At 44.9% G+C, this 14,132-nt stretch overlaps 1 protein-coding gene across 7 annotated transcripts in view; it reads left to right on the plus strand.

Moving 5' to 3' along the window:
* TSNARE1 (t-SNARE domain containing 1) overlaps positions 1-14,132 on the plus strand; it is a 518,176-nt gene that overhangs the window by 362,972 nt on the left and 141,072 nt on the right. For all 7 annotated transcript variants that reach the window (XM_025208583.1, XM_025208579.1, XM_025208585.1 and 4 more), the window contains one exon: positions 8,482-8,572. In XM_025208583.1, the coding sequence (XP_025064368.1) occupies positions 8,482-8,572 (91 nt within the window). The remainder of the gene's footprint in view (positions 1-8,481; positions 8,573-14,132) is intronic.

Consider the following 14,132-nt stretch of genomic DNA (forward strand, 5'->3'; position numbering starts at 1 on the left):
TCCCTTTCCACTTCCGTGTCACCCAGCAGGTCATTCCCTAGGCTGTAGGTGTGCTGGACATTTTTCCTCCCTAGGTGCAGCACTTTGCATTTCTCCTTGTTGAACTGCATTCTGTTGTTTTCTGCCCACTTGTCCAACCTGTCCAGGTCTGCTTGCAGCTGTTCCCTGCCCTCCGGCGTGTCCACTTCTCCCCACAGTTTTGTGTCATCCGCAAACTTGGACAGAGTACACTTCACTCCCTCGTCCAAGTCGCTGATGAAGACATTGAAGAGGATCGGTCCAAGGACCGAGCCCTGCGGGACCCCACTGCCCACACCCTTCCAGGTCGAAGCCGACCCATCCACCACGACTCTCTGGGTGCGACCCTCCAGCCAATTCGCCACCCACCGGACTGTGTAGTCATCCAAGTCACAGCCTCTTAACTTAAGATGTTTGTGGCATCATTGGTATGAAATAGCTGCACGACTGATGCTTGAAACTCATGCCTGGTTTTGTCCCGCTCTCTTTAGTTGAGTAATTTATGTGTGTGCTGAGAGGATGTAAATGTTGCCCTATCAGAGCCGTAGCATTTTTCTATCCACTCAGCACTTGTTTTGCCCAGCTGTCTGTGAGTGCACGCAGAGCAGAATCAGTTCCTAAGAACATAACAAGGTTACGAATATCCATTTGGAAGCACGGCAGACAGATTTAGCCCTTCTTCTTTTAATGCTACAATAAAAAAAAAAAAAACCACACACACACACACAACAAAAAACCAAGATTTGGTTATACAATCTCTTCTAGCTTATCTCTCTGCTGTGTTTTACTTCTGCAATAAATTCTCACAGCAGAAAGATGCATGGTGCTTTCATCTGTCCCTGTGAGCACAAGCAGAGGCAGTACAGCCTAGAAAACAAGGCATAGTGTAACAGGGCAGCCTGGCCATTTGAGAGAAGCAGACAGCCCTGGGGTAGGAGCCCAGCTGTGGTTGATTAATGGGCAGCTGAAAGCCCAAGGGGAGAAAGAGCAAGCAGCTTGAGCTGTGAAGGAGAAGTTTGCTGGCTGGAAGCATTCTGAAAAACCCAGAGGAGCTTGATCTAGGAAGGGCCAACCCTAAAAGGCCTGGGGAAAGGCTAGAAGTTTGCTTTTTTGCATGGATTTGTTTGAAACAAGGCTTATTGCTTTCTGTTATGAGGACTGGCTGAGGGGCTCCCCACAGAGGCACTAAAGCCTACTCACAGGCTATTTTTTTGGACTTTCAGAAGGACTTGTAAGGGGGCCGAGCAGGCGTGCCGATCCGCTGACGCACGGCATTGGCATCTTTGCCATAAGCATTCATTCAGCAGCTAGAGGGGTTTGTTCCTGGCTCTCCCTCTCAATAGTGGTACTGCAGCATGAGTTGCATTTCTGCAGTTAGTTGTTTAATAGACCAGCTTAATGCATCAGATCAGCGCCGCACTCGCAATAAGGTTGCAGAGCTTCAATGGCAGATCTACTCTGTTACTGCGGAAGAAGATGTGGTCAAGGGTTGCATCCACGCATTTGAGATGCAGTCCGCAAGCTCAGAAGTGCTGGGGGACACCCTGTAGCTGTTCCTGCAGTTACGAGGCTGGGTTAGCAGGTGAATCCATATGAAGAATGAGAGTAAAACTGAGCATACTCTTGTGTACAGTTAACAAGCCGGGTCCTATGAGAAGCTGGAGCATCTTGAACTCCCTCTGACTTTAGTAGTATGAAAAATCACAGCTGCAGGTAGGGCAGGGTGGCACCTTAGAGACTGGTTTAGAGAGGCACGAGTTTTTGTTGGCAACAGCCTATTTCCCCCAGTGCTGTGAATCAGGCCCTAAGACATGGTTGTAATTTTATGGTTTGAATAATGATTTCTTTACACGTGTATGTTGTGCCCTAGGGAAAGTATTTGGGTACAGATGTGCTTGCACTGAAGATCATGCATCATCTCACATTGTATCCTGTAGTCTCTGCTTCTTTTGCAAAAGCAAATTAAAGTGAATACTAAGCCTCCCAGTTGTTGTGCACAGGACATAAAGCAGAGGAACATCTGGGGAATGCGTAGTTGGAGGTACAGCGGGCCACCTGACGTAATTGCAGTCAAACCTACTTGATCACCCAACTCTTAAATGTATAAAACTATTCACTCACCGTGCAAATCCAAGGTGCCAAATGGGATATAAAATGTAATGAAGTTTAAGCTGGTACTGTAAATGTGTGTTTGATATGTGCCTCAAAAGCACTGTATTGCTCTGATGTCAGGATTTGGATGCGAGACAATTCAGACCTCCACTTCTGTAAAGCATGTTTCCCTACCCGTAACAACACTTAAACAAAACATCTCTCCCTTTCCCAGCTCAGAACAGACTTTGGCTAGGGTTTATGTAACAATACTTTCTAAGAAGAAACTGGATTCCTGAGTGTTTGTGCTCATTGAAGATAGTGTGCAAAGACTTCTTGCAAAAGTAGGGAGGTTCCCTCTGAAACCGCGTCAAATTTCAAGTAGTAAAATTGTATTTTGTCTACCTAGACGTTAACAGCTACTTCCTGTCTTTGCTTTGGCAGGGCATGGACGTTTCCCTCATTTCCCTGAACTACGTCTGGAAAGTTAGGGTGTTTTTGTACCATTGAGTGATGTTGTAGCCTTGATGGTCTAGGGTAATGGTTTTTAAGTTGTTGGGTTTTTTTGTTTTTGTTTTTTTTCATTTGCAGACCCCTAAAAAACTTCAAATGGAGGTGTGACCCTCTTTGAATTGTAAATGTAGGTATTCACATGCTTTTAATCGTTCATGGCCATCTTTCACAGACCCCTTACACAGAGTCTGTGGATCCCCACGGGTCTGTGGACCACAGGCTGAAAACCATTGGTCTAGGAGATATGTGAGAGGCAAGGGATGGTGTGGGTGATATCTTTTATTATCTCAACTGCATGGTTGGGATGGACTTAGACAAGGTTTTGGCATTTTGATGTTTTCACGCCTTGTGCCTGGTTGCTGTGTGAGTGGGATGATCATGATACTTTAAGAACAGCTTAGACCAGCGGTTCCCAATCTGTGGTATGTATCCAAAAGTGGTACTCAGACAACCTGTCAGTGGTACGTGTTAACAGATTTATTATAATTACTGTTTATGACAAAAATTTGCCGGTGGTACTTAAGGTTGAACTGAGAAATTTGCTGGTGGTACTTACATTTGTATAGTTTTAAATCGGTCTAAGGCGGTTTAGATGGGGGTGATTCTGCCTTGAGCAGGGGGTTGGACTTGATGCGACTTCCTGAGGTCCCTTCCAGCCCTAGGTATCTATGATTCACCAACCTTCAGATTTTGACTCTTCGCTTCCTGGTCTAAACTGCCGTAGGGTGCGACCAGACCAGGTTCTTCTCTTACCCTTTCAACATGGACATTGGTCTGAAGGAAAACGGGCCACTGGAGGTGACTGAAGGGATACCTGGATAGTTGTGTGCAGTTTATAGAGGGCTTTAAGTTCCTTTTGGATGCAGACAGCTGTGTAAATCTCATTTTCTAGTGTGTTGTCTTGACAGTTATGATGTTGTAAGAACATGCTGCAGAAAATTGATAGAGGAGGTATGGTGCCCTTGATGTCTCTTCCCTCTACGCAAACACCACCCGTTGCCATCGGATCTATAGCATCCGCCAAGCTGCAACCCTGAATTTCAATTGGATTTAGGAGCAACTGGCAGTGACTGTCCTGAAAGTACCCCCAACGCCTCTAAGCTAAGCATTACTGTCGCACTCGGCACTCGTTTCTTCTATCCCTGTCCGCCAGCTGTGCAGCAACAATGGGGCTGGACGAAGTCTTAGCATTTACTCTGTTTCTGTAAACTCGTATGGTCTTGTGGCATTTCACCACAACTGCTTGGCTTGTATCAACGGTGCCTGATATCCCAGGGCGGGATATTCCAGTTCCTTGGTGATGGCTACGGTTGTCTGCGGATCCACGCTATGAGCAGAAACCGCTCTGAGATGGCACCGAGTCATATTGCGTAATGCAAACTAGTCGCATAACTACTCGAAGCCATGGTTGACTTGGGTGGGATTTGATCTGGCATTTCCAGATGCGAGCAGGTGTGCATCTTCTGGCTCACACGGTCTCTCTCGTCCTGTCCTCGATGTTCTGCTTTCAGTGTTTGTTTGGAAAGTAGAAGGCCGGCATGCAGTGGTTTTCCTCCTGCAAATGCAATTTTAAAATTGATTTGAAGTGAAATTGCATCTTTTATTGGACTGGTCTGTGACCTTTCAGTGTTGGAGCTAGTGTAGTGCCAGTCTTTCGGGCTATTGTATGTGACAGGAGAGGGGTGGGGGGTGGCTGCAAAGGATAAGTGAAACCCTTTGCTTCTCTCTCGATGCCTGCTGCTGCGTTTGAAGTCTGCCCTGAGCACTGCATCATATTTTGCACTTAATCCTCCACCAAGGATCTCGATACTTTCTATAAATAATGACTAATCTATTTAATTATACCCCTGTGAGAGAGAGGAGGGAAATAGATCATTTCACTTGTTTCAGTTCTGCTCTGGATAAATGAAGGACAGATACGGTACATCGAAGCAAATATTCTAAGATTATCCAAGACTATATGCTAGGAACTATAGATGCAATGAATCCTACTTCCATATTAATGAATAAGGCAGTCATGTTGAATCCTGTAGGCTACTATTAGGTTATTCCTGCATTGCTTCCCTTTTTTATAAGCTCATATGCTTGCATGTGTGTGCCTATGTGTGCACACATGCATGTATATCAGTCTCTGAAGCTCTCATCCCATTTGCAGCCCTGCAGTACGGATTTGCTGCGTTGCACGATGTCCAACTTTGTTCTGTATCGCACATGCCACCAAATAGGCTGTATCGGTATAGATTATATATTTAGCCTACTGTTGTGTGGGTGACTTTGTCTCAAAATCAAATTGTATTCATTGGAGACATCCCTTTAATTAACTTCCCCAATTCCATAGGGAGAGGGATATGAAGAAAGATTGTACTAACAGCAATAATAATAATAATAACAGCGACATATCTTATTACTTGGTATATATTAAAGTAAAATAAAATGCTGCAGGAGGTGGAATTCCAAGACCTCTGTTTTTAATGAAGATCTTAATAACATCTAATGTAAATTAAATATAATCACAGTCTGGTTTCTGAACATGTCTCTGAGGCTGAAGCATAGTAAGTTAATTATGCTGACAACACAGCAGCAAGTACAGAAGTCAAGTAGCAACATGTTGGTAACTGAGTTGAAGATGGAAAAAGGATCCATTTTTGTTTTCTTTTTCTTTTCTTTCCTTTTTTCCGCCCTTCCCTTTTTCTTTTTCTTTTTTTTTTCCATTTTGCCGTGGCTTTTTCTTCCCCGAGGCAGATAAGTGAAGGATGGTATCCAAGTGAATAGTTGATGTACGGCACTCATTTATTATATAATGTGCATTAAATCACATTTGCATTGGAATTTGAACCAAGAGAGATTTTACTTAAGAAAATGGGGAGAAATGAATGCAGAAAGATGGCAAGGCATTTTATCATGTGGATATGGATTGCTGACATTGATCTTTCCAGCTCGTTCTGTGGCTAGATCATATAATGAGGTAAGAAAGAAAGAAAAGATGGACTGGGCATCAACTTGTATTCTGTGTTTTGTATTATGTTAAAAGGAATTGCTTGTCACAAGGCTCAATCTTTGAACTGTTACTCATGAAGTCCTGCACTCAGCCGGATGACTCATGTGAGGAAGGACAGTGGGATCAGTCTATTAAGTCGGCATCCCTGTGACGATGACCGAGAGCGACGTCCCCAGGTCCGTGCCCTGCCGTGACCTTTCCGAACACCTTGCATTTGGTAGGAGGTGATACTAATGTGAAGGAATCCATCAGCCAATGCAATAGAACCTGGAAGTGCAAATAAATGAAGATACCTTTATTTAGCTAAAAGGAACAGAGAGTAACCAAATCTGTGACTCAACCAAGTCATTAAATACCTGCCTGTTTCTTAGGCTGTTTTTAATTTGTTTGGCCTTTGTGGTGATAAAGGAGTTTCTTCTTCTGCATAGTCTGACTCGGTCTTTATCGTGCATCTGAAGTGCCGCTCGATGGCTCCAGAGATTCTGTCTCCATGGTACGCTAAGTTTTCATTTATAGGGTTGTTAGGTGCAATACATAAAATCACCATGTTTTTTATTACAGACAGCTGTCCCACCTGTGCTAGCTAGTTGGAAATCTTGGAGTTTTTGCTATAAGCAGATGGAGACTGCAGAGGTTTGCTGCGGAGGTGAATGCAGCAGCCAGTTCTGCATGTGGCACCACGTGCCTGTGGCTCGGTGTAGCCCGTGCCTGCGGTCGGATCGCTGTTACCATCCCTGCGGTGTTGATAGGCACGTGTGTGTACTCTTGGACGATACGACAGGCCTATAAAAGGAGCGGGCTAACTGGCAGAGGACTGAAAAGACTCGGGAATGTGGGCTGAAAATTGACAGTCAGCAAAAAGGTACTCGAGCAGGCCTAAAGAGCAGGCAGGAAAAAAAGCAGAACTTACAGGAGAGTCAAGGAGGCAGCACTCCTCCATCAGCCAAGCCCAGGAAGAGGATGCAGGAGTGGGAAGGCAAACTGCCTTGATTACAAGTGAAGAAGCACCAGGAGGAAGATTGCTGCTTACTCTGGAGACATCTTTGTCCCTGGAAAGACTTTTCTTGCAAGGGAGCAGGGGAGGAGGAAGGCAACTGCATTTTTTTCCAAGCAGATGCTAAAAGGGCTCATGTGAGTCTTTGGAAGAGCGCAGCCCTTGTCAAGGCCTGTGATACAATGGCAGGATGGGATTGTGGTTGCAGAACAAGAGTATTAGTCAGATGGTGGCATCAAAGTGCCCCGTTATGCATGAGCCTCTGAGACGGAGGGGCCCGTGTGTGCTGTTTTAACTTTAAATACAAACTACCATCCATTGATGCCAGGACCAGCTTATTCGGTGAAACGGTTGCCTATTAAGTGATTCTCTGTCATGAGCTCCCTCTCTGTGCCACGGATGTAATACAGACTGCATTTCCAAAGTGGCGAGAGCATTGCTTTCTCCAGATGTTTTGGGAACCTCTGCTACTTCTCTTCAAACACCACCACATTTTTTTCCTCTTTGCTTTAAGCCAGATAGAGAATAGGGAGGTTTGTATTTGTGCAGGGAATAGTTTGACTTGGTAATGACTTCTAAAGTTGTCTGCTGATGTGCCGCGCATGGGCTCAGGCAGTTTCCCAATATTTCTAGGATGTTAAATAACTTGTAAGTGATGGACACCTGTTTCTTTTAAGAGTCATCCTATCTACATATAATTGATGCACTTGGTTTGCATGCTTCTGCCCAGCTTTTTAACAAACGTCATCCTTCCAGCAGGGATGTGCAGTGTGATGAGTTGGGAATTCACATCTCCCTGATGGAAGGCATGGTGCACTTAGATGGTGGCAAGTTCAGACCTAGACCTTCACCAGAGCTTCCCGGGTTGGGCCGGGCTGCTCTGCTCTCGGCATAGATGGCTTTCCCATGATCTGAGCCATCACTGTAGGCATCCTGCCTCTGCTTAGTGTGGCACCGAGCACGTTGTCGATCCTCAGCACCTCAAAACATAAGCCTGAAATCTGGCCCAAGAGACAAATGCACACGGTGCACCCGAGGGAGGATTCTTGCTTCCTGCTAGCCAGATCAGCTGCCTTTTATGAGCATTATGCCTTGCCACTGCTACTGCCCATTTAGCGTTAAACCACTGCTAAGGCAGGGATAGCAGGGAGTGGATGACGCTAAGTTTTGAGCGCTGATTTGCCCTGCTCACCATCTGCAGCCTACTACATAATCTGATCTTCTAAGTCCTCTCTCTCCCTGTCGGTCTCAAGTGTCAGCAAGGGAAGTAAAGGTTAGATATTTGGGGAAAAAATGTCTCCCTAGGAGGGTAGTCAAGCACTGAAACAGGTTACCCAGAGAGGTGGTGTCATCTCCATCCTTGCAGGTGTTTAAGACCCAGCTCATCCAAGCCTTGTCTGCGGCGATGTAGTTGGGGCTGTTCCTGCTTGGAGCAGGGGGGTGTGACCTCTTGAAGTCCCTTAAACCTCATTTTTTACAACTCTGTGTTACTTTTCCTTTTTTTTCCTTTTTCTTGTGGCCTCCCCTTTTCCCTGGTGACCGCTGTTCCCTTTGTCTCTCTCCACGCCTGAATGCCACCATTGATTATCTGTGTGCCGTTCTTTATTAAAACAGAGATCCAAGCCCGTTTTGTCTACCTGACAACCACAGTGACCTTTCAGCCGCAACCCCTCCAGCATTTACTGGTTCCTACTTTGTGCTGCTCCTGCTAATGCTGAGCGCGCCCACCCCCTCCGCATCCCATATCTCTTCCATCACCGTAGTTGGTATTTTTTTGCTGTTTGTTTATAACTTCTGTGTGGCAAAAGTGAAATGGGTGGCTCATTATATATATATATATTTATATATATATTTTCCCCCCCTACAGGCATGAGACTCAGCAGGAGACCAATAAAACCATCACTACCAGCACCAAAGCTATCAAGCAGCTGTCTGAGGTTGTCAGAGGCTCATCCAGGGTATGTGCCCTTTGAGATGCCGTCTAGAGTGAAAGTTGGGTTTGTAAAAGCAAGTGCTCTAAAGCTGCTGAGCTCAGCGTCTCTCTAATTTCCTTCATTCTGTTACAATGGCAGTATTCAACCGCGTGCTGCCTCTGCAAATTGGCAAAGCAGATGCCGGGACCACTTTAGTCGAGGGGGGTGGGGGGGAATGCTTTCTCCTGAGGTTAATTCCATGAGATCCAACCTACAGTATAGTGAAATCCCCGCTCTGTCGTAGCAAATGTTTAAGTTCAACAAGCAGCCTGGAACGAGCAGGTGAAAGCACCACAGAAATCTGTAGGCGATCTGGGGAATATAATATCCATTGAACAGTCAAGTAGTACATCGGTTACAAATGAGTAAAAAATCAGGTGAAAACACACCTAAGTGGCCAAGCAGTGTAATTCATGTGGATGTGGAATTCATTCGGCGCCACATGCGGGTCATTTCAATACTGAGAGGCAGAAATGGAGGGAGGCAATTGCAGGATGGGGAAAGTTACAGCAAGGACATTGCTATTATTATATATATAACAGCAGGTTCAGCTTTTGTCTGGGGCAAAGCCTCCTCCTAATGTGTGCAGGTGCAGTTCCTGTTGACTTCAGCCAAATACATTTGAATTGCACCCCCGCTGACTGCTGAGCAGGTTTTAATAATTGCCTGTTTTTCTCCCATGTCTGATCAATTTGCTTCGCGTATGTAACCTGGTACCCCGAATCCTACCGCGGACCAAGATTATCATGTCTGGAGAAGAGCAGACTGAGGGGAGACTTGAGAGCAGTCTTCAAATACCTGATGGGCGCTGGGAGAAAGGATGGGGGTGGGCTTTTCTCCATGACCATATGGGCAGGACTAGGCGTAATGGCCTTAAGCTACATCAGAGACAATTTTAGGGTAGTGATTGGGACTTTCTGACTATGAGAAGCAAGGCTGCCTAGAGAGGTTACAGTAGCTTGATCCCTGGAAATTTTCAAGAGCAGGTTGGATTGACCCTTGGCTGGGACGGTCGAGTCAGGGCTGATCCTGCCTTGAGCAGCGGGCTGGGCTACGTGACTTGAGATAAGTTGCATAAAGAAGGCTGTCTCCAAGTAGCCCTTCACAGCCCAAAGCTGTGTCAGTGTGAGACGTTACATCGTGTCGTAGAGAAACATACTTGCTGTTTCTTCTCCCTTTTCTGTGTTTAAACAGTAGTAAAACATCAATTCATAAATAAATTAAAAAAGTGGAGGTAGCGGCAAAGGGAAAGTCTAGTGAAGGCTACGGCAGTCTTGCAGAGTCAATGAACAGAAGAGGTGTTTGAATGATCAACTCAAAGCCAAAAGAAATAAATCAAAAGATAGCTCATGGCTTTATAGAGATGTGATGACCTGGCCGTTTCTCCACATCCCCCGGTTATTTCATGCAACACAAATTGGGTCCAAAGGGAAGTCAAATAAGGCTAGGTGGAAAGTAATTATTGCCTTACCCTTGGATGTTGTTCTCAGCTTTAGCAAAGTTGAGTAGAGGCTGTGATCAGAATGGGTTTCACTGTAGGAGAGAGAAGAGGTTTTGTTTTTTTTGGGTTTTTTTAATAAATACAGTACATTTAAAAGCAGAAGGGAGAAGAAGATGCAAACATTTATGATAATCTGAGAAATGAACTTGCAGCTCTCTTTTTGATGTCACATAACTTCTCCCACTCTACGGTCAGTCAATTTAACAGGGGGGGGGGGAGTTGTTTTTTGGGGATTTTTTTGTTTGTTTTGTTTTTTACTTTATAACAGTGTATAGCTTAAATAATTAAACCTACAGATTTTGATGTAAAATCTGTAGCCTTTCTCCCTTCTAAAATGAATGACTCAGATGGGTATTTGTGGCTGAGTTTCTAAGTCGCTCTGGGGGCTCAGGGGATAGTGTTCACATCAAGTTTCCTGTACCATGAGAAACCTTCCATTGATTTAAAGCTTTATATCCAGTCCCTTCCAATCCATTATTCTATGTTCTGCTGTATACAAAAAAGGAGATGTTTTTCCTTTCCCACAATGATGTACAGCTAGCCAGGTGCATTATGGGATTTTTACCTGTCTTGCATTGAAGCATCAGGTGTCTGCTAGAATGTTTGGAGTTGGGATGCGCAACCAAATAAATTAATAACATGCCTGGAACAAAGGCACTGGCATGAGAAGAGGCAGAGTCTTAGCTCACATGGACTCACATAGCAAGGCTGACTCTCGAACTAGCATTAAGGTCTTGCACAGCAAAGCCTTTGCATAATACAAAGCCAGTCTTACATTCTTCAAGGGTTTGTGTAGTAGCGAAGGTGAGGTTTGAATAGTCCCGTGATGGGGAGCCTAAAGCAGGGACCACGTATTGATTTGTGTGCGTAATGCAGTACCAAAAGTAGTGGAGCTTTACGTATAAAATGGTAATGGGAGTATAGGAAATCAGAGAAAAGTAGGACTGGAAGAGACCCCCCGAAAGTCTTCTTGCCTAACCCTCTACTCCACGCAGGATCACCCTTGTCTGAACTGACCCATACACGTGTTTGCCTAATCTGCCTTTAGGGACTTCCAGTGACACAAAGTCCACACCCTCTCTCGGTAATCCATCCCAGTGCCTAACTGGGTTTCTACCCTCGTATATCTACCCTTAATCTCCCTTCTTGCAGTATCATCCCATGCCCCTTGTAGACACGGAAAACGATTGACCTCCATCCTGTTTATAACGACCCTTTTCTGTATCTGAAGGCTGTTCTCAAAGCCTCCCTCAGTCTTTTCTTCTCCAAACTAAATACAGGCAAGCATGCTAATGATCTGATGCTTTGTAGATAATAAACCTGGCCGAGCTTTTGCAGAGGTAAGAACTGACCACAAGCTCACCCCCCTTACATAGCATGTTTTCTAGACTTAGCATTTTTGTTGCCCTCCTGGATCTCTACAAATATTTCATGTCTGTCTTGGAAGTGCAGAGGTATTGCAGAGAGGTATCCGTTGTGCCTGACTCCAGGCTAACATGTATGCCAGGAGGATAAGTTAGGTCTGGGACAGACTTTCATAAACTGGTTTGACTTAAATCAGTTCAGTCTGATACTACATGCAGCCATATTTATCTTAAACCCGTTTCAGCCCTTTTTGGAAGTGGTTGATGTGCACTGAACTTCTGGTCTGTTCCAGGTTTAAACTGATCTCTGATCACTTAAACCGGTTTGTGTGTAACTTCTGTCCCCAGCCATCGAGACTAACTGGCTCTGCAGAGAGGCATGAGATTTCAATGTGCTATGAACGGACTGGCCAGGTTGTTGGTGGTTGTCTCTTGCCTACAAAAGCTTCCCTGAACCAGTTAGTCTCTAAGGTGCCACCCTGCCTTCCCTTCTGACTTCCTTGAAATGAGTTACCTCAGACCAGTTATGACTTGAGATGGGGCCTCTTTGGCGCTGAATAGAGTAGAAAAGCCACTTTCTATAACTCGCCTATGACATCTGTTCGTACATCCCAACATACTATTCACTTTTCTATAACGATAATGTCTTATTGACTCCTATAGTCAGGAATCCGGTATATCATCAAGTCCTCTCTGTAGTCCTGTAGCCCAGTCGGTCATTTCCCGTTTTGCATTTGCGCGTGTGATGGTGTCCGGAGCGTAGCACTTTGCATTTTCCCTGATTGAATTTCATCTGATTTATTGTAGTGTTGTTCCTCCCTGTTCTCTCTTGGCCACTGCACTTCTCTGTGCATAAGCATGCTGTCAGCCTTTGCTGTTGGTGTTGGTATGTGGCGTGTGTGTTTCCTTGGAGACCTCGATGCCGCATAAAGAATTAACCACAAGGATGCATTTGTGGTCACTTCTTACCTCTGCAAAAGTTCAGCCAGGTTTATTACCTACAAAGCATCAGCTCATTAACACGCTTGTCCAGAGGGCTACGAGATGTTAGTTCTGAGTCCTTATGATAAGGCAAAGGCATAAATCCTAATTGCTTGTCACCCCCAAAGCCTCATGGAAAGTCCCAAAACATCGCAGTTCTTCTTATACCTGGATCAAGCAGTGCTGTTTACACCAGGTATTTATGTAACAATCCACATTGAATGACTAATCCTTAGATGTGTACAAGACTCTTTGATACCACCCTTATCCATCAACCTTAAGGATCCACTTAAACTCTCCTGCTATCTATCACCAGTGCCCCGGTGATGCCAGCCAGCTTTTGAGGCCTGCTTTGCTCAGTGCTTTTAGCAAAGTCTTTATAAAAAGCCCTCGGCACCGCAGGACCGGACTAGATGACCTTGTGAGGTCCCTTCCAGCTCTGCTTTCCTATGATGCTATATAAACTGGTCAGTGCTTATATTAATCAGTACTCCAGTCAGGCCTACATAGACCCTTTTTTTTTTTCTCTAATGCATCCTATTTTGAATCTTAATCCTGTTCTCCAGTGTGCCTGCTGCCCTACCTACCTTAGACTCATCCACAGATTTAATGAGGGGATGCTCAGTTCCACTGACTGAGTCATTAATGAATATATTGAACAGTACTGGATGCAGAGCAAGTCCCCGGGTGACTGGCACATCCTCCCAGTCTGACATTAAGTCATTAATGGCTTCTTTTTGAACATGATTATCCAACTAATAATGGACTCGCCCTTCAGTAATTTCATCTAGAACTTATTTCCTTATTTTCCTGATGAGAACATTGTGGGAGCCGGTGCCAAAAGCCTAACCGAAGTCAAGGCATGTCATATCTGATGCTTTCCCCATCCGCAAAGCTCATCAACTTGTCATAGAAGGGCATTAGGTTGGTTAGGTATGAGTTACTCCAGACAAAACCATGTAATATCATAGACAATGAGGGTGGGAAGGGACCTCAGGAGGTCACATCTAGTCCAACCCCCTGTGGGACCAGCCCCAACTACATCATCCTGGCCCAGCCTTTGCCTACCTGGGTCTTAAAAAGCTCGAAGGATGAAGATCGTTTCTTATCACATCGTAATACGTAAGGTGTTTATAAATCAAATGTTTGATGGTTTGTTCTAGTATCGTTTCCCTTCGAGGAAAAATAATTTGGTCTCATTCAACTTGAATGCAGGGGAGATGTAGCGAGGTGGGAGGAAACTCTACAACCTGCCGTTAGTTTGAGCAAAGCGTCCCCTGTACCTTGTCCTAAATTTGGTGAGCTCAGGCCTGTCTCCTGCTGGAATGAATTCCAGGAAGAAAACTTGCTGCCGAGCCTGCCCTCTTCCCCTGTACATTAATCAATGTTGAGAAACTTGGCCTCTAATAAGTTGGCCTCTCTCTTTGCCCACAAGCCAGGGAGAATGAATATTATTACTAAAGGCCCGATGAGCCTGGGCCTCGGAAGTGTAGAAAGCATCATTTGGATGAAAGGATTAAATTAATCATTTGATGTCATTTTAAATCAAGGCTATTGGATGGGAACGTATCCCCAGGATTACTACCTCCTGCTTTAAATATAGAACTGCGTTTGTATCTGTCTTGCCCTTTCTATTTAATAGTAGCAGGAGACCCAGCTACACGCAGGTTCTCTCCCTTTGGTGACATCTGTTCAATAG

The sequence above is a fragment of the Alligator sinensis genome, unplaced genomic scaffold (genome assembly GCF_000455745.1).
Source record: "Alligator sinensis unplaced genomic scaffold, ASM45574v1 scaffold326_1, whole genome shotgun sequence".
Taxonomy (NCBI): Eukaryota; Metazoa; Chordata; order Crocodylia; family Alligatoridae; genus Alligator; species Alligator sinensis.